The following is a 23359-nucleotide window of genomic DNA, read 5'->3' as shown; positions in this document are numbered from 1 at the left end:
ACCTTGGTTAATATTTAAAGGTACAATGCTCAGGATACATGAAAAGTTCATGGGTGTTACAAGGTTCCATAAGCTCTTCAACACTGATATTAAAACCAGTGGAAATATGAAAAGTCTTTTACCTATGGGGGAGGGGTTAAGGGGCAGGCTATTTTGCCTAAAGTCTCACGACCTGTGTCACCACTAATACTTCTATAAATACCTCTTTGGGGGGGGGGGAGGTGAACGTTTCTGTCGATATTGGAGTTATGATAAATATCAAAACCGTTGTCAAAATCAAGCCCGAGTTTGAAGAAAATAATCTACTGCAGTCCTAGCAAAATAACTCAATTTTTGTTACCAAAGTTGATAGCTGCACTATAGCTTCTCAATATGATCCTTGAATTCTAAAAACGAACTAACTTCAAAATATATAAACACATGAAAAGAGATAGTTGCCACGGCTATGTCCTTCTGTGACGTAGACCAATCTATTGTATGAAACTCCAAAATTGAATTCACACACCCCATTACATACAAATCGATGGGCCTGGATCTTGCCAGCCCGCCTGATGACTAATGCGGAACCATATTACAAAGCCAAGTTATTTTCTCTTATGAAATTTTTGCCTTGGCAACGAGCGCTTTGCTTGAAAGCTACAATTAAAGTGTAGGTAACTTTGAGCCAAAAATGAAGAGTGACATTTATCTGCTAAAAAAACCGTTATGGCCTTTTGCTACGAGCTTAAAGCACAAGGGAGAAGCTGTTCCTCTTTTTAACCATCTAAATCTATTTTGTTGCCCTAAAAAAAAATATTGGTGGCTAAATTATTATTTCAGTTTATTTTATTGGCTTTTATTTGAATTCATTTTAAATGTCGATTTTATTTACTTTACCTCTGGAGGCTTTCTCGTAAATTAACTCGCTAAGTTTCTGTTTTTATTAAAATTTACCATTGATCTGTCATTGATCTTGCTGAGTTTCTGTACCATTGTTCTTCTTTTGAATATTATAAGGGTTTCAAGCATGTAACTATCTGTACTAAAATATTAATATATATAAACTAAATTAATGTAACTTGACCTAAGCCAAATCTTACATAAGATTCAAATTTGAACCCAAAATTTGCACGAAAATGCGTTGACAGCAAGGAGCGTGTGACAGTAATAAACTGAATATTAATTGCCAATAGTTTTGCAGTTCGATCACGATCACTCTTTAGTAACCCCTTGCTGAAAGAGAGTGGCTCGCGTGCATCAAATGATGATCTAGAGGTGCTAACAAGTGGAGACAATTCATCATATGAACATCAACGTCTTTTGCCATATAAACTTCATGTTCCAGCTTTATTAGATCATGAGTATACTGTCTTATATCCATCATCCAGAAAGATTCGCTCACGTATTGAAGGTATGCTATTTATTCTGTTGAATAATGGGAGTCGCATAGCAGGGTGACCTGATCCTCAACTTTTTTGGGACAAGTCCCACTTTTCATGGATTGTCTCGGTACTTAGCTATTAAGTCATTGGTGGGTACAGGGGTACCTGCTGTTAGGAGAGACATTAACTCCTGCAAATTTTATTGAATTAAGCTAGTCAAAACTTTATCAGAATCTCTGCCAAATATTGTCACAAAGAAATTTTTTCGATTGTAGAAGGATTATTTTTTTACTCTGACTCTTTGAAGTTCTTCAAAGATCCCGATATATGCAGTTTAACTAGACTAGAAAATCTGCTGATGTAAAGATCAGGTTTTGTCCAAATTCCCGTTCAAGCTGGGCCCCATATCTCAGCCACAGAATTCTCTAAACAAAATAACTTCCAACAAGAGTATGGATACTCTCTCCTTCCCTAATTTAAATTTTAAATTGTTAAAAGTTAACTGTAAAACTGTAAAAGTAAACAAAAATAAAAAAGAACTAGTACTTCCAATTTCCAATTGAAAGAACCCCCTTCAAAATTAATACGATCCCTACCACAAAAACTCTATATGATAACAATGAGCAACTGGCATAACTTCCAGCCCTTGCCCCTAAGGCGGGAGGTATCAAACCCAGAATCATAGTTATTTGACATTTGGACTTGTGCCCAGGGACTCAGGTGGGTTATGTTAAAAAAATTACCAGGTGCAAATGTTCCTGATCAAATTTGTCTCATAGAAATGTTGTTCAAAATAGTCTAAATGTCAAATAACTGTGCCCCCTGGGCTGACAACCCCCCCCCCCCCCCCGCTCAAATCCCTGTTGAAAAGGCTGCGAGCTCTGTAATTTTGCCCATTGTTAACATATAAGGTCATTTATCAAGAAAAAAGGGCATGTTGGATTTCGGATCTTCAAAGATCTTAGAGTATTATGGTGAAATTTTTCGGAAATGTGAAGAGTGATGCCAAATACAATCAAAACTTGTGAAAAGAAAACATTAGTAATATCTAAGGAACGGCTGAGGGTATTAGGTCAAAACTTTGCAGGTATGTTAAGGGGATGTTGAAGAAAGATTGGATGGCAACCAACCCTCGTCTCCCTCCTCTCTTCTTTCATGAGCTTTTTTCCTCAAAATTGGTTAAAATTTTGTAGCTTACATTTTGTTCAAACTACACAAAATATGCTAGGCCTACAGGGATGCCATACCTTCACTCCCCCAGGGCAAGGATTGTAATTATGCAGTTAATAAATTGTTTACATACAGGATTTGTCATTAGTAAAAAGGGTAAGTTTTGATTGTGACTGTATCTGATAAGGCCAAAGGTACTAAGTTGAAAATTTGGAGAATGTTCAGGGCTATCTTAAGCTAAATCAAAAGTTACTATGTACATCCAGTTCGTTGAAAAACGAACGTGATGTATCTGAAGAATGGCTGAGGGTATTAAGTTGAAAGTTTCAGCACATGTTGAGGGAGATATTTGAAAGTGGTTATAGGGCTGCCAGTCCCCCTCCCATGCCGTGTTTTGTTATCCTCTCCAAAACATCCAATCAGAGTTTGAAAGACCCTTCTCATTCAAAAGATTCTATTTTGAAAAGTTCAAATAATTATGCCTGTGGGAATGACATGACCTTCTAGAGCTTTGAAGAGGAATGCCGAATAAAATCAAAACATGCTATAGGCTTGCTGGTTGTCAAAAGAGTGAATCAGAAATATTTAAGGAACTGCTATTGGTATTAAGTTGAGACTTACAAGGGATGTTGAAGAATGATTAGAGGATTACAAAACCCCCCACCCGGCTTTGTTTAGATCCCCTCCCCGCAAAACAGATAAAAAATTTGAAAAGTGATTTTGTTCAAAATATGTAAAATGTCTTGTAACTTACTCTGGGGATGCATTGCACATAGAGCCCCCCAGTTCAAAGATTGTAAATTATACAGTTTGTTCTTTTATAATTGTAGAGCTTGCCGTTAGGAAAAGGGGAATGTCTGAATATGATTATGTAAGACATTTCGTCTAGACAAGACCGTCATACAAAGTTTTGTGGTACTAAAATGCGATTTGAGTGTCATTTCTGGAGTATAAAGACTCCAAACCATAAAAGGTCTAGCACCGAAATCTTCATGATCGAAAACCCTTAAACTGGTGTTTAAAATCCCCTTCTTGAATCCACTTCCCTTCTCAGTCACCTTTAAAAGTGGATCACTAAACCAAAAGATTTTTGAAAAAAAAACAAAGCGAAAAAAAAATTTGTTCAAACAAAAAGCTCATTTGTTAATGATAGATGATATTTATATTCATTTCAACCTTAAAATTAATTACGAAACAAATTCTTAGGAATTTTGAAAAAGTGCTTGATACCCAGAAATTTTTTCTTTTTTCAGCACTTTTAGGGGTCACTGGAACATCGTAGGGACGCTGAAATGGGCAACCACCCGAGGTTCTGAGAATTCGTGTTTTATTTCCCCCATCACCTAAATAAGGGTGTTATTTTCTTGTTTATCTTGTGACCCAAACAAAGTGTTTTTATGTAACTGCAAAACATAATCTGAAACAGCTAAGGAAAAGGGGTATAGAATAAGCTTTTACTTGCCCCTTGACCAATCGTTACCTGTTCGCTAATTGAAAAGATTAGTCGCAATAAAAGCGAAAAACACAATCAGGCCATAGTTTTCGCAATAAACTCATTTATGGCAGTTCCTTTCAATTTGGAAAAGTTCTCGGGTTACCAAAAGGGTCATAGAAGCTAGAAATTGCGAACGAAGCGAGAAACGAATCTTTGAGCTTCTAATCAGTGATAATTTAAACTTATTCTTAGGCCTTCGGTTTAGTTGAGTCAAACGGGACTCGATGTAAATGGAGGGTGAGTTAAATATGGGCTTTGTTAAACAGGGGTTGATCTTAGAGAGGTTTCAGTTAAATGGGGTTGAATGCATAAGGAGTTCAGTTGCATGGAGATTAAGGTAAACGGAGTTATTGAACGAAGGTTCAGTTTCATAGGGGTTCAGATGCAAGAAGGTCTAATTAAATGGTTTCAGTTGCACTAGGCTCAGTTGCACATATCCACTTTGCTATTCTAGTCCATAAGGGCATTCCTTAGCGAGTATAAATTTGTTATCTCCGAATATTTTGGTCATAAAAATTAATTAACAATTATTTTGATATGAAAACCTGTTAATAAATTTTAATTTATGAAATTAGTGTCGGAATAATAAAATTATTACGAATAAATTTGTTGATACCTCTAATTATGTCTAGTTTTATAGCTTGTTGCTTGCTTTCATGTTGATATAATTTTCTTTGTTTTTGGATTGTAGTTTATTATTTTTTATCTCTTATTTATTTTTATAGAAGTTAAAGATGCTTCGTCAAGTGATACCGAAATACTTATTGAAACATCTGATTCCATCTTATCACTAAAACACCAAAATCTACCTGGGTATATTTCTTCCAGAATTTTCACTTTACCATCCGAGTTGGACTCCCAGGACGTGGTTAGGACTGACAAAGGTATAATTCAACTATCAGTGTTGTCGAATTGGTTTTAATAGGAAATTAGTTTGTTCAAAGAAACTTTTTCTTGGCTAAGATAAAGCATAAAAATGCTAAATGAATTTCATAAAGATATAAAAAGGACATAAAATTTCAAACGAGTTTCATCAATATAAAAAAGGACATAGAAAATGATTTTAAATTCTAAATGAATTTCATAAACAAAGAAAAGGACCTAAAATTCTAAAAGAATTTCATCAATATAAAAAGGACATTTGGAAAATGACTTTAAATTCTAATTGAATTTCATCAACAAAGGAAAGGACCTAAAATTTTAAATGAATTTCATCAAAATAATAAAGGACCTAAAATTTTAAACGAATTTTAGCAAAATAGGAAAGGACCTAAAAAATAAAAAAGAACCTAAAATTTTAAACGAATTTCATCAATATAAAAAAGGACATATAGAAAATGACTTTAAATTCTAAATGAATTTCATCAACGAAGGAAAGGACTTAAATTCTAAATGATCTTCATCAAAATAATAAAGGACTTAAAATTTTAAACGAATTTTAGCAAAATAGAAAAGGACCTAAAAAATAAAAAAGAACCTAAAATTTTAAACGAATTTCATCAATATAAAAAAGAACATATAGAAAATGACTTTAAATTCTAAATGAATTTCATCAAAAATGGAAAGGAACTAAAATTCTAAATGATCTTCATCAAAATAATAAAGGACCTAAAATTTTAAACGAATTTTAGCATAATAGAAAAGGACCTAAAAAATAAAAAAGAACCTAAAATTTTAAACGAATTTCATCAATATAAAAAGGACATTTGGAAAATGTCTTTAAATTCTAAATGAATTTCATCAACAAAGGAAATGACCTAAAATTCTATATGAATTTCATTTAGATAATGAAAGACCTAAAATTTTAAGCGAATTTTAGCAAAATAAAAAAGGACCTAAAAAATAAAAAAGAACCTAAAATTTTAAACGAATTTCATCAATATAAAAAAGGACATATAGAAAATGACTTTAAATTCTAAATGAATTTCATCAACGAAGGAAAGGACTTAAATTCTAAATGATCTTCATCAAAATAATAAACGACTTAAAATTTTAAACGAATTTTAGCAAAATAGAAAAGGACCTAAAAAATAAAAAAGAACCTAAAATTTTAAACGAATTTCATCAATATAAAAAAGAACATATAGAAAATGACTTTAAATTCTAAATGAATTTCATCAAAAATGGAAAGGACCTAAAATTCTAAATGATCTTCATCAAAATAATAAAGGACCTAAAATTTTAAACGAATTTTAGCATAATAGAAAAGGACCTAAAAAATAAAAAAGAACCTAAAATTTTAAACGAATTTCATCAATATAAAAAGGACATTTGGAAAATGTCTTTAAATTGTAAATGAATTTCATCAACAAAGGAAATGACCTAAAATTCTATATGAATTTCATTTAGATAATGAAGGACCTAAAATTTTAAGCGAATTTTAGCAAAATAGAAAAGGACCTAAAAAATAAAAAAGAACCTAAAATTTTAAACGAATTTCATCAATATAAAAAAGGACATTTAGGAAAGGACTAAATTATTTAAGAACGTCTTAGGAAAAAAAAACAATACAAAAAGATTAACATAGAATGAAATTTAAGACGCAAATTGAATCATCACTTTAAGCATAATGATGGGCCCTTCCTAAAAAGCATAATTTTTAGAAAAGGTCCTTCCTTTTTTTAGAACGAGGTAAAGTGAGAGAATTAATTACCGTCTAGTTAGTTGTGTAACTGGTAAAATTGGTCACGGTAAAATTGGGTATTTTACTGTAATTTTAAGGATCACCGTAAAATTGGCATTTGACCTATTTTACATAATTTACGTATTTTACCGGTAATTTACGTATTTTACCGGTATCTCACATATTTTAATGACATTTTTAACGACGCCTTGGAATTTCCACAGCTTTAAAACATGCTATATTGTGCATAATCTCTCTTTAACAGGTAGACAAAAACAGCAGTATTACCTCAGCAGTATTAAAAAGGTCGTCTATGTAACTTCAATATCTTGTTATCAGAACAATAGAGTGTATTATAATACAGGTAATTAGAATTTCGAAATGGTGAAATACTAGCTAAAATAAAATTATAGTAGTTCTGTGAGCTGTTAAAGACAGAAAGGGCTACAAGCAGGGTCGACATATCAATTACAAAAAAGAAAAAACAAATTATAATTTAAATAGCCATGAAAAAAGAGGGTAACGTCAGCCAATGGACAGAAAAGAAGCGAAAATGACAAAAGCAGATATTTTATCTGGGACTTCGACCCAGCCGTCCTCAGTGCTAAAAAAAAAATAAAGAAAACAAATTTTTTGAAGTAACTAAAAGAGCAGAAAAGAGACAAAATCAAACAAAACAAAAAACCAAGCTAGATTAAATGAAAGACTCTTCCCCTGCAAGATTGGGCAAAAATTCTCGGTAATTGTTTGTTAGCCAGAACACACTCAAGTTTTTGATCTGAATGTAAGATCCGAGGAAACAGGTTTCATAGCCACAAAGGCAAGTGATGGATGACAAAATGCATTAGTAAGCCATTAAGTAAGTATGATGGCACTAGCCTCTCAAGGTCGGAACCGGTGGTGCTGATCTCTGTTTCGTGGCCTTTCAGCCAGGAAGTGAAATGGGGAGTTGGGGGCCAGCCACCTTGTGCTTTCCCACACCCTTCCTGCTTACCTAACTCAAATTTCTCCAGGTACCCATTTAGAGCTCAGTTGACTTTGACTGAGCTTACGGAGTCACGCAACTGACCCCCGTCCCAAACCAAATAACCGGCCACCTCAGGGATCGAATCCCCCCTCCCTGTTTTCCCCTTGGATAAGTCCAGGTCCTCCCTAGAAGAGAAATTAAAATTTCTACTCTCCTGTTTAAGTCAGAGGCAATCGTACTGCATTATCTATAGTAAAGACCCCTAAGGGTTCAATGTATTAATATTTGTCATTTATTTTTTTCCCAAAGACACTTCATGTGTAAGGGGTGGTCGAATAAATTTTGGAGAGGGCTCAGTAATTAGAAATCGAAAATTCCAGTGCCCTTTTCTAAGATTTAGCCTGCTTTTCAACCAACTGCTACCGAATGAGTGGTTCCCGACTGCAGGGTCTTTAAAGAAATTCGTATTCTAGCTTAACGACTCTTGTGTTTTGGCAGTTGTTTTGAAAGAATCTTCACATAAATACCTAATTAGTTCTAAGGGAGAGACGAGGTAGGGGTGGAGGCAGAAATTGATATATTTTCCTCGGGGCCATATCCAGGACTTTTGTTTTGGAGGAGGGGGGGGGGCACAAAAACTTATAGAAACGTATCAAAAATGTTTTGTTGTGTATTTTTATAACATTTTTAAGAGCCGGGCAAACATTTCCACCCCTCATCGAGCCCTCAGGTAATTACAGAATTAGTTTCAAGGAAGGGGTGAGGGGGAATGGAAGATGGAAATTGATATTCAATCCTTTGTGATTTCCGGGAAAATTTCTGCTCTACGCAGTTATTGTGAAAGTAAAGAGTAACATTAAACCCCAAAATAAGCTGAATTTATTCCGTATAGGAATGGGACTGCCCCTTGTCATTCCCACTACCGTTTCATGGTCGTAGAAACTTCGGAGGTTGCTCATCCGATCAGAAATTGACAGTTTGATTCCTTTTTTTATAAGTAGAAAGGGGTTGGAGACTAACTAGCCTCTGTCCTAAAACTGTTATGGATATCTGATCCTTTTGTTACCCCTTAGGACATCTGATCGACGTTTTGAGGTACCTTTTTTATACTTTTGCTTTGGCTGCTCAATTTTGTGTGCGGGGAAACTTTTCGCGGGGTGGTGGTCTTTAAAAGAGTAGAAACAAAGGGTTGCTTGTAGTTACTGGGAATTTATGATAACAGTTGTGTTTATATCTATTTTTGTTTGGAGATGTGGGGTTAAGGGAGGGTTAGAACTCTCCAATTGCAAATAAGAAGAAAATGGCATGAGATGGATGACATCTCCAGAGTTTTTATGAAACCAGCTAAGGCAAAAACGTCAAGTTAATGCATATACCTTTCAGTTCTTTCTTTTTTTTAGGAAAACAATGATCGGTTAGAAAACAGAATGGCAAAACAAAACTCTGCTGTAGAAAATTCTTTGAGTTCACTCGCTTTGAAGGAAAGTCCCTTGGAAAGTGTAGATTGTGCAAAAAGCAATATGTGGAAAACATAATGAGAATAAAAAAATATTTATTAGAGGAATGTTGCAAATGCCCAGATTCAGTTAAGGAGTCAGTTCAAGTTGGAGAAAACTACGATGCTGAGTCACATGATGAAAGTTGCGAAATTTATGTTCGCAAAGATTATGATTTGTCCGGAAACCCCTGCCCAAGCCCAGATATAACTATAGCCAGTGCTTCCACATGCTCATACTCAGAGAAAAGCGGCAGATTTGAGATCAAATGGTCTTGCAGCAGTAGCGGCATTTTGACCACTGCAATGCAGACTCAGTCTTTCTTCAATAGTCTCTCTCATGAAAACAATAAGAAGTTGTAAGTTTCGTTAAGTCAGGCAATCTACAGCTCAAGAGCACCAATTCGCATTGTTGAGAATCCTGCCTGAAAGAGATTCTTTAGAATATTCAGGCCTGCCTTTAAGCTTCCAACACAATATGACGTATCAAATCCAGTTTTGGATTAGGAACATAAAAGTGTTGAAGGTTTTGTTGAAGGAAAAATCGCAGGTTCTAAGTTTTGATGAGTTCAGTTCGATGGATGGAGCAACATTCGAAAGGAATCGATTGTAAACGTGATTGTCACTACACCGGAGCCTGTTTTCTTGAAATTTTTCGCTACTGGGACTGTTAGGCACACAGGTGAAAACATGGCAAATGTAATTGATGATCAGGTGCTGGCTTTACTTGACCCCAGAAAATTGATCATCCTTGTTACCGACACGAGTGTTGGCTCAGACACGATGGGGAACAGTTATTGATTGCGAAGAGTTTGGTAAAAATTTAATTTTTCCTCCAAACTTTAGCCATTTCTGAAGATACTGACATTGAACGAGGAATCAAAACCAGATTGCTTGACAGTGCTGTTTTCTGGACCAAGGTTGAGGGCACATTGGATCTTGTAAAGCCAATTACGACCTGGATTACAAGAATTGAAAGAGACGCCAAATCAGCCAAACATAATCATCAAACATATCAAACATAAATCAGCCAAACATTATCGCCAAATCTATCAGCCACCCCAGAAATTTTTTTTACGATTTGGAGAGCAAATAGGCATCAGTTTCAGTTCTGAGGTCATAGTCCAATTTGTTATGCTGCCAATATTCTTTATCCAAATTATATGGGAAAAAATTAAACCAGCGACAAAATTATAGAACTAATGGAGTTTATTGACAAGGTTTTGGTACATATTTGTGGTGCTGGGGAGACACCCACTCTGCTGGCGGAGCTGGTGTCACATCGGTCAAAACGAGGATTTTTCGTAAAGCCTTACCTCTGGAAAGCCAAGAAAAGATGACTGCTATTGGTTGGTAATCAGATGTGTGTACCACTCTAAAACTTGAAGTCAGCGAAGTTGCTATGGCAATCCTAACGCTTCCAAGTACCGTAGCAGCAACCTAGTGGAGTTTTAGCTCTTAAACCAAAATTCACAGACAAAACAAAATAGACTTAAAACCAAGAGGGCTGGAAAGCTAGTATATATTTTGCACAACCTCGAACTTCTGAAACCCAAAATCAGAAAACGATCCGTTCAAAAACCGGTGATTTGGAACAGGCACAGTCATCAGAATCTAGCTCTCCGGAAAAAGAGGGCTAGATTTGCCAGCAGATCCGGTTGAAGACTGAAAGAGGCTAAATATTCTGTTATTATGATCCAAGTGTTACAAACCACTTTTTTTACTTGTATTCGGTGCTTTTATAGATAAATGAAAAATAACATTTATATGATATGAGAAATGTGGCTGAATACAGCTATTTTACTAGGCAAGGCTGAAAGGGTAAAATTTCTTAGGTTTAAAAAATGTTGCCAGCTAAGGGCAAATGATGCTCTGGCCTTTTGGAGGCTTTTGAGATGTATGTATTTCCTATTTGCTTCTTTCGTTGATTGTTATTTCAGGTTGTTTTAAAGTTGAAATATTATATGACTTTAATTGTGCTGGTCATAGGCTTAATACGGTTCCTTAATTTTAAGAAAGTTACGCTTATTCGGTTTCGTATTCTTATTATTATTGTCAAACTAAAATTACTGTTCATTGCTATAAGGTACAGCATAACTAATCAAGTAACAGTTGAGCTTGGTCAAGCCCATAATTAAGACTTTAAGCAACCATAACTAAATAAAATTAGAAATTTTTACCCAAAACTTTCTGGAGAATCTCACCTTTTAAGTGACAAAGTTCGATTTTTACACCCTTTTCATTAATCATACATTTACTTTCATCCCAATGTGAGGTTCTTAAACTTTCTTTGAAAACTTACCTTAAAAAAAAAATTATAGGGAAATCGCAAAATTTGATTAATAACATGGAAAAGACAAGATTATGAAGTTTAAATGCCTAGAATAGGAAACAACATATTAGCAAAAACAGACCAGATTCAAAACTATCTTTTACCTTGAAAAATAGAAAGAGATCACTCAGGAAAATCTATGGCCACAATATAGTTCAAATAGTCTAAACGAAAGGCAATACTACTTTTATTTCGATTATAAAATATCCAATAAAGGATGTAAAGCAACAATTATAACAAAATAAGCAAATAATATTTTTTTTAAAGCATACAAAAGCCATACATACAGCCAATACATACAAAAAGCATATTTTGTTCCTATTTGAAATATAGTGCATCCCTTTAAAGTCCTTACTGAGCAATATAACAAGAAGAATAGAATAATTGCTGGAGCCTAGTAAAGAGTAAATCAGAGCGAACTATGGTGCATAGTAGCCTAAAGTATGAAAACGCTTTTTGAAAAATAAGTGTTTAGGGAAAAGGATTTTGTGTGAATTTCAAAAGGGACTTGAAAACCCTTGAAAATGGTTAAAATTAGAACAAATCCTGATTTTGATAGCTTGGCGTTGTTTTGGTTCCTGTGCTTACCAAATCATCATCCTTTCCCCCTAAAATAAGTTGTTGCAAGCGTGTATTTTACCCCAGTCTTGCATCCGAGTAGACCCATTCTATTAAAACAGAAAAACGATCACAAAGAGACAAGTGGTAAAGGATCTTGTTTAAATAGAAAAAGAACGTCGTAACCTCATAGCTGCTTTTATGATATAAATGCGTGAGATCTTAGTGCAACGGTACCTTCGCCACTGTGAATATGGGCATTTTTGAAAGTTTTAGAACACCTCAGTAAAGTTCTTCAAAAGCACTTCAGAAACTATAGACTAGCATTGACTAAATTTTAAACTCAAAAGATGCTTGTGAAACTATTGAGTTTGACTGCCTTTTTTTTAAATAAACCAAAGGTAAAAGCACTGATAATTTGCAATTATGCGTTTCCAGTCCCCAAAGGCTAGTTCTCTGTATGTATAAATAGGTTAGCTCTAGTTATTTATATTTTCAAAAATTAATTAGATATCATTTGGATATGAAAATTTGTGAATAAAGTGCCAAATTATTAATTAGGTTTTCTATTAATCAAATTACCTTTTATTAATTATCATACTATTATCACGGTTGCATCAAATTATAACGCTTTTGTTCAGGAATTTGTTCAGGTCTGATATTTAGTGTTATTTTTCACGCTTATAGTCTGTTTTTTTTATCTTTTGAGGATTTCATTATTTATTGGTAAATAGTTGAGAATATTTAATCCTACTTTTATTATTTTCTGTCTCCTTGTTTTTTTTTTTTATTTTTGTTGTTGAAGCTGGAGACCTTTCATCAATTGGAGCTGAAACGATCAGAGACACTTCTATTTCTATCCTATCATCTGAGCATCAACAGCTACCTGTGGGTACTGCTTCAAGAACAACCAGTTTAACATCTGAATCGGACTCCCAAAGTCTGGACAACAATGACGAAGGTATATTTGAAACTATTAGTTTTGTGAACTTAGTTTTAAAAGGAAATATGTTGTCGAACATGACAGTTTTTGTAAATTTTACAAGCTTAACATAAACAATATGTCAAGCAATATATACAACATAATTCAAATTCAAGAATTTTATTAAGCTCCAAAATTGGAAAGTATCAATAAAAATAAAAGTGAACAAACTGACCACATGAATACAAAACGAAAAAAAAAATACAGGCCAATATACACAAACCTACATTATACTATTAATACTTAATTACATTTCATTGATAACATCGTAAGTTTTAACGTAAACAAGCAGGAAATCTAAAAATAAAATGGAATTATTGGAAATAATAAAAATAATACCAACCAGCTAAAGAAAATGAATATTCTAATTTCAATAATTCTCAAATTCCAGAGTTGGTCTATGGGAAATCGATGGCCCTAGCGAATTATTTTTTTGTTTTGCTTCTTATTCGTTATCACAATTTGACGTTCATACAATATTGTTTTATCACTGATGACGTAGAATTAAATTTTGAAAGTCGACATAAAAATTTTCCAACATAAAAAAGAAAAATTTCTGAAAAATTAGAAGAAATAAAATATAGTAACCATACTAAATATAGAAGAACTTGATTTAGAGCTACAGAATGAAAAACATGAGCTAATGACTTTCTAGTCAAAGTATTCCTGGAGAGAAATTACCCTACCAAAACTTGCAGAGATGCAAGAAAGGACAAATTTTATTATATTTGTTTGACAAAGGGATAGCAAAGGACCATAAGGAATATCTAAATAAAGAAAAAAGCGTTACATAAAAAAAAAAATTTAATGTCACGTCCCATTTTTCGTGTTTTTAAAGCGTTTAGATAGTATTACCAAAAATCTTTGGCAAGCTAAGTTTGCATTTCGAATGATACAGCAGCACGTCAAAATAACTCAAATGTTAAGCACAAAAAAATTGCGAGACATTTTTCCCCGCGAGGCTCTTATACTTAAAAAGTAACTAAACTTCCTTTTTAAGTAACTAAAAAGTTAAACCAGCACAGAGTTTGGATTTAGGTACCAAAGCGGACATTTATCTAATATTTAAGCCAAGATGGAAACTGATTCAGAGCAATAGTTTTTATTTACATTCAGCAGAACATTAATATTTTATTGTTTTAACATCTTTTTTTTTCTCTGCAAGTTTTGTGTGTTAATGTCGACTGTTATGATGTCACTTGATAGTTGAGAGTCAGTTTTAGGCATTCATCCAAGCACATTTTTGAAATTTACATTGAATTTTTCATTGTGAAAAACGCGTTGAAAACATGAAATATAGGTAAAAATTTCTAATTTTTAAGAAAGTTTAAATAATTCTCTGTTGAAAATTCTGAGTAATTTCGTGTATCTGACTTGTTGAATCCACAGATTCGAAAAGAGTGAATCCCGCTATACAAGTGTCTTGTTCACTTAATACCAATAAGATCTATAGACTTGTCACAGCATTATATCTTTGAAGGGGAACATAAACCCTTGGCTCAATGGAGTCAAATCCAATGCTTAGTCTATTTCTCTGTCTTTTTTTTTATAAACCTGTCTATGGTAGCCTCAAAATAAAGTGCAATGTAGCACCGGAAAATGGTGTCAGTTATTATGCTTTCTACTCTCAGCCTCCTCTCGTGTTTACTCAGAATTTTACAAAAGATCAGATGCAAGTAAAATTGCTGATTATTCTTTTCCAGTGTTAAATACTACCATTATCACTACTAACGACTCACCGAAGCACCAAAACGCGGGAGGCCAACACAGCTACGCGCGCACTTCTTCCATCCTAATTTATTCTAAGCCTCCCTCTTTGCGCCCTCTCACGATGTTCCCATTTCCCTAAATTCTTCTTTATGAGGTCCTCCCATCCCAACCTTGGACGACCCGCTTTCCGTTTAACCGTAGATGGTTGACCGAATAGGACAATCTTTGGCCATCTGTCATCCTTCATCCGCAGATTATGCCCTAACCATCTCAACCTTAATTTCAATTATAGCTCTAGAAAGCGGGATTGAAATGTACTGCTCTTACAGCCTATCGTTTGAAATACAATCAGTTAGTCAGGTACCCAAAACAATCCATAGGCAATTTCTCTGGAAAACATCTAGCAAATATTCCTCTGTTTTTCGGAGCGCCCTTACTGCAGAACCATTCGATCTATTCGTTACCTAAAGACACTTTTTTGTCACTTATTCTTAGTTTTAGCGACTTCGTCTTCTTAACATTAATTTTTAAACCTATTCTAGCACCATGAACTCTTAAAATCTCAAGTTCATTAAGTTCAATCTCTTAATTTTATTCAATATGCTCACACTTTTATCTAGGATGTTTAAATCATCAGCGTAATCTATGTCGTGGAAAGTTATACTTCCCCATTTTATTCCGTGTTTTTCCATAGCCTTTCCTGTGTTTCTTAGCTTGCACCAAAGGCATAGGAGGTAAGAGTGGTCTGGGGTCATTTTGATCTCACTCTACCATTACGAACCAAAAAAAGGAAAATGAAGTATTTGAAATCCAATGCTTAGTCTATTTCTCTGTCTTTTTTTTTTTATAAACTTGTCTATAGTAGTGTCAAAATAAAGTGCAATGTAGCTACTGAAAATTGTGTCAATTATTATGCATTCTACTGTCAACCTCCTCTCGTGCTTACTCAGAATTTTTCAAAAGATCAGATGCAAGTAAAATTGCTGATTATTCTTTTCCAGAGTTAAACACTACCATGAGTACTACTAACGACTCACAGAAGCACCAAAACGCGTGAGGCCGACAGAGCTACGCGTGCTCCTCTTCCATCCTAATTTATTCTAGGCCTCCCTCTTTGCGCCCTCCCAGGACGTTCCCATTTCCCTTGAATCTTTCCTTATGAGGTCCTCCCACCCAAACCGCAACGACTCGCTTTCTGTTTAACCCTAGACGTTTGACCGAAAAGGACAATCGTTGGCGATCTGTCATCTTTCATCCGCAGATCATGCCCTAACTATCTCAACCTTTCTCTCAATTATAACCCTAGAAAGCGGGATTGAACTGTACTTTTCTTACAGCCTATCGTTTGAAATACAATCAGTCAGTCAGGTACCCAAAACAATCCAAAGACAATTTCTCTTGAAAACATCTAGCTAATCTTGCGCTAATACTTCAGAACATCTAGCGCTAATACTTCAGAACCATATTTGACCACTGTCATCATTATAGCTTCCAATGTTCTAATCTTGGTTTGAAGATATTTCTTCCGATTGTTCCAAACTTTTTTCAGCTGTGAAAAAACACCCTGAGCCTTGGTTATTCGACTTTTAACATAATCAAAGCACCCACCGTCTTCACTAATAATACTACCATGGTAAGTAAAGCTGTTCTCTTGATCGACCTTTTCGATATCCAAAGTCACTTTTTTTCACTAATTCTAAGACTTAGTGTTCTTAACATTAATTTTTATACCTATCCTAGCACCATGAACTCGCAAAATCTCTAAAAGTTCATTCAATTTGCTCACACTTTCATCTAGGATGTTTAAATCATCAGCGTAATCTATGTCCTTGAAATTTATACTTCCCCATTTAATTTCGTGTTCTTCCATTGCCTTTCCTGTGCTCCTTAAGACGAATTTCATCAAAATGATCAATATAACTGGGGATAGAACACTGCTTAACTCGAGATTTAATACGAAACAAGCTACTTTATAGCTTTAATATGAAAATATAACTTTTTAGTCCGAAAACACCCATCAAAACAGACGAAGCCCATAACAATTATCCATTAGTCAGAATCTCGTGCGAATTCTTTGTTGTTTACTAGGATATATTTTCCTCGAATGGTGCCACTCCTCAAGTGGGAATAGAGTTGATCCCCAGTCTTGCGGGTAATCCGACAGGGTCAAGCCTCTGCAGAAACCTTTGTCCATAGATCTGGATCTTACGCCCTGTCGCAGTTGTTCGAGTTATCGAGCGACTCCCACGAGGGTTTTCTGCGTCAACATGGAATTTAACCCATTGCTGGGAGAAGCTATGTAACTCACGGGGCGTGTCCCTACGCCGGTGGGCCCTGCTTATTTTACATTAGAGGGACCTTCTTCCTCCTTCGTCTGTATTTACGGCCCCCGGAGAGGGTGTCCCAGTTTCTAATATCGATCCCCAGGGTGCATTTCTCTTTGTTTGTTCCTAAGAAAAGGATTGAAATTATTTAAAAAATTGGAGTTTCAAAGAAACTGGTAAGCTGGGCTTAGTGCCAAAAGCCTGTAAATATTTTTACAATTTTGATATTTTAGTTTATTTTATCTTTTAAGGTGGATGTCAATTCTCATGTCCTGGGAAAAAAGAAATTAGTTATAGAGCAATTTTAATAAATAATTACACCTTTCGAGCAAATGACAGTTAAAAAACAAAGAATAGGTTAAACAATAAATAAAGATAAAAGTGTACGAGATTTCAGTTTTAATTATTAAAATTTTGTCCATAGTCAAATTTAATCTAGTAATTTTGCTTATTTATTTCCACAGGTGAAGTTGACAATACTGGTGAAAATGTGGTACTCACCGAAAAACTTCATAATTTTAAACCGATCAAAATAAAAATATTAAAAAATTAGGTTTCTGTTATGAATTCACCTAAAATGGGACTAAGGGCTTAATTTTTGCTTTATTTTGCACTCACGTTTTTCTAAATATCTTCAATAAAAGATTTGAGATAATAGAATTGAGCCTGCCAAAATTGTATTTACCAATGAGAAATCCAGATGATGGTTTTTGTAAATATCCCTTCTGGCAAAATAAAAGTAAACCCTCCAAGAGGCACCCATTCAAACTGATACGTTTGTCAATCGAATTTAAATAATCCAGAGATGAGTAAATTGTTAACAAAGTAAATGAATTTTTCTAGAGTGGGAAGTATCGTAAGTTCAAGACAGCTTACATTCAATCAAAATAGAAGCTATGGAGGATATTTCAAAAGGTCTCTGATAAAACTAAGCCACCAATTCTAAAGACTAAGTTTAAGGGCCACGATCGCATTCGATCGTGTAAAAACCAATCGAATAGTGTAAAACCGATTGTTAACTAGGAGTTATCTTTATCCCAAGTATTATCTTAATACATTTTTCTGTATTTAAACCTACCTACAATCTTTCAGCAGTTTATAGTTCTTTCGTGGTAGTTTTTTTATTATTATTATTTAGTCGTTTCGCTTTTTTTTCTTCTCAAGTATTTTACCCGATTATCTTGCTGTTCTTGCCGAAAAATTCACTTGACTGCAAGTGCTCTTAAATCATGTGCTACACTTTGCGTCCTCTCATTTTGCTTTTTAGGTCAAATTCGTCTTTATGGCTCTAAAATTTTCAAAGGTTTACGATGCAAAAGTTTAATAAATCTTTTAGGAGTAAGTTTAGACGTGACCTCTTAGACTAGCATCTGAATAGACAGCACAAAAGAAAACTACTGCAAAATCCCTAGAAATAACTATTAGAAAAAAGTATGTGAAATGAAAATTGTATCTCTGAAAATATTTTTCAATTCAGATGGCACTTGAATCGCGCTTGGTTTTCACACGATCGTGTGAAAACCAAGTAAAACCATGTTAGGTTCCTGGTGTAATTGTGATTTAAATAAGTTGAGTGTCAAAAATTTACAGTTCTAAAAAGATATTTTAGCAAACTGACCGAAGGACTTACCAATAGCTAAAGAGAATATTCATATTTCCTAAAGCCATTTTTTGTGCGTCATTAGACTGTGCTTATAACTTGCTTGTGAGCAACTGTGTCCCTTTTATGGTCTTCTATACATCAATCATGCTGATAGCACTGCTAAAAAAAATGTTCTTTCAAAGGAATTTCTAAAGAAGGGTAAATAATTAACGTGAAAAATAAAACATTTCTGTCTACAAAAAATGTTTATAGGCTAAAAACGAAAGTTTAACATCAATTTAGATTAAACCTAAGTTTTTTTCAAAAATCAGGGTGAAAGGGGGAAAAGGGGGAACTTTTCCCTGTAGATCCCCATTTTTAGAACTTCTTTTATTATTTTCTACTGTCTATGATACGATTTCCGGAGTCTATACGATACGCTGTATATGATATGATACGATTTCCTATGATACGCCTTCCTAATTTACGGAGCGTTGCCGTTGAATTAGTTTTCAAAGTGAAATCATGATAAAAGTTTAATATAAGTTCAACTAGGGGAGATGGGTAGAAAAGAAAATTTTTTGATAAAACCTATGAAATTTTTTTTAAATCCCGTAGGACTTTCAAGTTTTAAAGCTGATAAAGATTTATATATTATTTCAATTCTGATTCTTCTATTAAATGAAACTAATTTCAAGTTTCGTTCTTTCATTTTTGTTTCCTTCGAAAGTGGTAGGTATTGTAGATCCAAAACAGGTACCAGTTATACAATGTTCAGCTTTCACTTATAATGCTATGATGTCAAATTATTGAATTGCTTACACCTTATTTAATTTGAATAAAATAATTTTTTACTATAGAGATAATTCATTCTACTGTGTGCAGTTCTGATGGTGTGGATCAACCAAAACTCTTTGGCCCAAAACCAATCGTGAAGGTGAAGAAGCTGACAAAGAAGGATATTGAAGAATTGACAGCTGGTATTTGGCGTTGCGCCTCCTGTGCAAAAGCAGAAAAATCGTTTTTTATGCTAGATCTTCACATAGACACCGGCTGTGAAGAACCTTCACCAATAGAGTGTGACATCTGCCCTGCAATATTTAGGGATTACAGAAATTTTGTAGTTCATATTATAGAACACCAAATGGGAGAGACAAGAAGATGTCCTATTTGTTTGTGTGAATGTATTGGTGATTTGAGGCAACATTTAGTTATATATGGTCATTTTTCACCAAGCGCGTCTGAGTTAAAACGACAGGGAAGCTCATCACTAGATGTTACACAGAATCCTTCTACACTTGTTTGCTTAAATTCGTTTGAACTGGATTCTGAAGCAAAAAACTTGGACAACCATAAGATATATTTGAATAGTTCCTTGCGTAGTAAAAAACCCAGACTATTGAAAAGAAGTAAAGAAACATATACGGGGATAAAGCAATATATTTGTGATGAATGTGACAAGAGCTTTTCTAAGTCAAGCAATTTGATTCAGCACCAAAGAGTGCACACTGGGGAGAAACCGTTTAAGTGTGAGGTCTGTGAAAAAACTTTTTCTTGGTCAAGCCATTTGACTAGGCACCAAAGAGTACCTACTGGTGAGAAACCTTTTAAGTGTGATATATGTGACCAAACTTTTACTGAGTCAAGCATTTTGATTAAGCACCAAAGAGTGCACACTGGGGAGAAACTGTTTAAGTGTTATGTCTGTGTGAAAGCTTTTTCTCGGTCAAGCCATTTAATTACGCACCGAAGAGTACATACTGGTGAGAAACCGTTTAAGCGTGACTTCTGCAAAAGAGAATATTCTTCTAAGTTAAATTTTAACAATCATATAACAACCCATTATCAGAAAAATCCCGCTAGTTCATAGTCTACAATAACAACCTCTGTGGTCTTGCTGAGCCCCATTGTAAACTGTTCCTCCGTTTTGTTGCTACTCATTTATATTTAGGATTTACTAGAGAAGTAAATCCTTAAAACTATGATTGTCACCAGGATTTCTAATCAAGAGATAAGGGGGAGATTTCTGCTCATTAGGATTGTTCCAATGAGGCGAGGTCCTTATGAGTGATTAATTTATCCTTGGGGAACCAAATGCGGAAGTAAAGAAAAGATAAATATTGGTTTGTTCTAGTGTAAAATTGGTAAAATTGGGTGTTTTTCCGTAATTTTACGGACTCCCTTAAAATTGGTACTTTACCTATTTTACATATTTTAAATATTATACTATCATATTTTACGGTGTTTTATAGCTAACATAGTGCAAAACTGCCCAAAAGACTGGAAGAAACAGGTTTGGATATGATATTGTTATTGTGATTTCAACTGGATACACAGCAGGGTGAAACAAAAGAATATAATTGCACTCATTAATTTCGTTGTGAAGTGTTTATAATTGAGTGATAAATTGGTTTTTTAGTAGCCTTTATCTAACAGCATTTCACTTTATTTGCATATGCTTATTCTCTTTTAATGAACAATTTACATAATCTATCCACTAAAAAAGTTTCAGAAACCAATATCATTTGATTTGTGGGTCTGTAGCAATGTTACCCAGTCTAATCTGGCCTTTTCCCCCTCTTTCCTTCTGACTGAAGATTGGACGGACCCAAAATTTTCTCTTCTTTCTAAAAAAAAAGCAGGGTATTAATGGAGGTGAGCATTATCCTGCTTCCAACCAGAGGTTGGACATGACATTGACAATGACATGACATTAGAAATGACACCGAAATGATATTAGAACATCCGAAAAATTTGTACATTCTTCAGACAGTTTGTGTCACATCCTAGCTTTGCTCTCTCCTCAAATCATTGGTTAACGCTACGTTAACCAAGAAAATGCAGAGGAAAATCTGACTGTTCTTAGGCAATCAGCCCTCGCAATCAAAGCGTACTTCTGTTTAGCTTTAAGTCCGGTATTAGGTAAATAAGTATTACGATCATAATTGCAGCGGTAGCTGCAACCTAGTAAAGAGTAAAGAACAGCGCATAGTAACCCAAAATCAAAAACCGCGTGTTGAAAAAAACTGCCTAGTGAAAAAAATTGCCATCTGACACGGAACCAGGAATGGCGACTATTATTTCGTTTCGTCTTAAAAGTAAAAGTTTATTACAAAAAGAAATTTATGGAGATTTCAGAAAAAAAAGCCTCAAACCCCTCGAAAATGGCGTCAGATCAAAATGAAAAGTGTACCATTGGATTCAGCATAGTCGAAAATCTACTAAAGGGGAAGCACAGTCCCCCTCTTTGAACAACAAGGAAAATAACTTTTTTGCATGGGTAGCACTGAACTGTCTCTCTTTTTTTTTTTTTTTTTTCTTTTTTTTCAACAGGCCTAGTGGGCTATAAGAACATCATAAAGAGATGCTTAATGGTTCATTCAAAAGTTATGTCTCATATATACGTGCTTTTTATGAATTCTGCCTTCTGCAAGTGCCATATGGCACTAAAACGGCACTTAGTGCCATTTCCCAAAGGGGTGGCTCTAGCAGGCTACAAAAACATCGTAGACAGATCTTTTATAGCTCATATAAAAGGTATTGCTCATATCTACGTCCTTCACATAAGTTCCACCACCAGCAAGTTTCAAATGACACTAAAAACGGCACTTTTGGTGCCTTGTCTCAAGTGGAAAAGCTGGAGCTATTAGGCCAGCAGAGCTTAAAAGAGTGATGTTTAATGGCTCATTTGAAAGCTATTTCTTATATAGGTCTATACATGCTTTTTTTATCAATTTCACCATTCTTAAGTGCGATATAGCACTGAAAACAACACTTTTGGTGCCATTTCTTAAGTGGATAAGATCTGAAGTACAAAACAGGTACTATTGTAATACTTAGGTTCCAGATCGCTTGACTGCAGGTTTCGAAGAGCCCCTTTCGTGCACTCCCCTCCCCCCCCTTAGTAGGGTTAATAAGTTAACTGTTTATCAGGCCTCTACTGTGGACATGTCATGCATCCACATCCTCGTAGATAAATTTTTAATTGCGCTATTAAAATCTATTGCTTATATTAACTAGGTTTTTTAAAAATTCTACCATCTTTTAGATTTCAAGGGTAACTAGTTTCTGGGGAGAATTGGCAATGAACTCTTTGTCATGGTTGAAGCATTAGCTGCAACCTAGTAAAGAGAGAACCACAGCTTATAGTAACTAAAAGATAAAAAATGTTAAAATGATCTGTTTTTTCTTCTTATTTTTTCCAGGCCTAGCGGTTTACTAGAACACCATAGAGAGATGCTTAAGAGCTCATTCAAAAGCTATTTCTCATATGTACGTGGTTTATATAAATTCCGCCGTCTGCAAGTGCCATATGGCACGAAAAAAGGCACTTTTTTGCCGTGTCTCGAAGGTTGGGGCTAGCGTGGGACCAGTACATCTTAAATAGATTATTCTATCTAAGATGGATTTTGAATTCTGGAAATCCAATTATTTATCTCTATACAACAGTAAATTTCAAGCTATGATCCAAATTATGAAGGAAGTATATAGCCTAATAGCATCAAGATGGCTTTACTTCGAACTTGTAAACCAACTGATTATGGCAGGTCCTTTTCATAATCAAAACAATAGCAAATCATTGAACTGAGCCATTGTGCAGAAGTGACACCAAATTAAACGTAAAAAAAAGCAACAATCATAAAATGGATTATTGCTTTATCTTAAAAGTTATTGATCCTAAAAGGGATTGATAATACTTTTATTCTGGAAAAAGTTCCCTTAATTGGTTTGCTTTTACTGTACCAAAACTCCTATATTAT

At 34.5% G+C, this 23359-nt stretch overlaps 1 protein-coding gene across 1 annotated transcript; it reads left to right on the top strand.

Moving 5' to 3' along the window:
- The first annotated feature begins 1192 nt into the window (after positions 1 to 1192).
- Positions 1193 to 21426, top strand: LOC148943877 (uncharacterized). The gene is made up of 4 exons (XM_089101892.1): positions 1193 to 1390; positions 4752 to 4910; positions 12807 to 12962; positions 19460 to 21426. The coding sequence occupies exon 4, from the start codon at positions 19627 to 19629 to the stop codon at positions 20467 to 20469; it is 843 nt and encodes a 280-aa protein (XP_088958018.1). The 5' UTR covers positions 1193 to 1390; positions 4752 to 4910; positions 12807 to 12962; positions 19460 to 19626; the 3' UTR covers positions 20470 to 21426.
- Positions 21427 to 23359: the final 1933 nt, after the last annotated feature.

Source organism: Artemia sp. Qi Xiang Cuo, chromosome 15, assembly GCF_049724085.1.
Source record: "Artemia sp. Qi Xiang Cuo chromosome 15, ASM4972408v1, whole genome shotgun sequence".
Classification (NCBI taxonomy): Eukaryota; Metazoa; Arthropoda; class Branchiopoda; order Anostraca; family Artemiidae; genus Artemia; species Artemia sp. Qi Xiang Cuo.
Note: the sequence above shows the minus strand (reverse complement) of the source record. Positions and strands in the feature narration are given on the sequence as shown.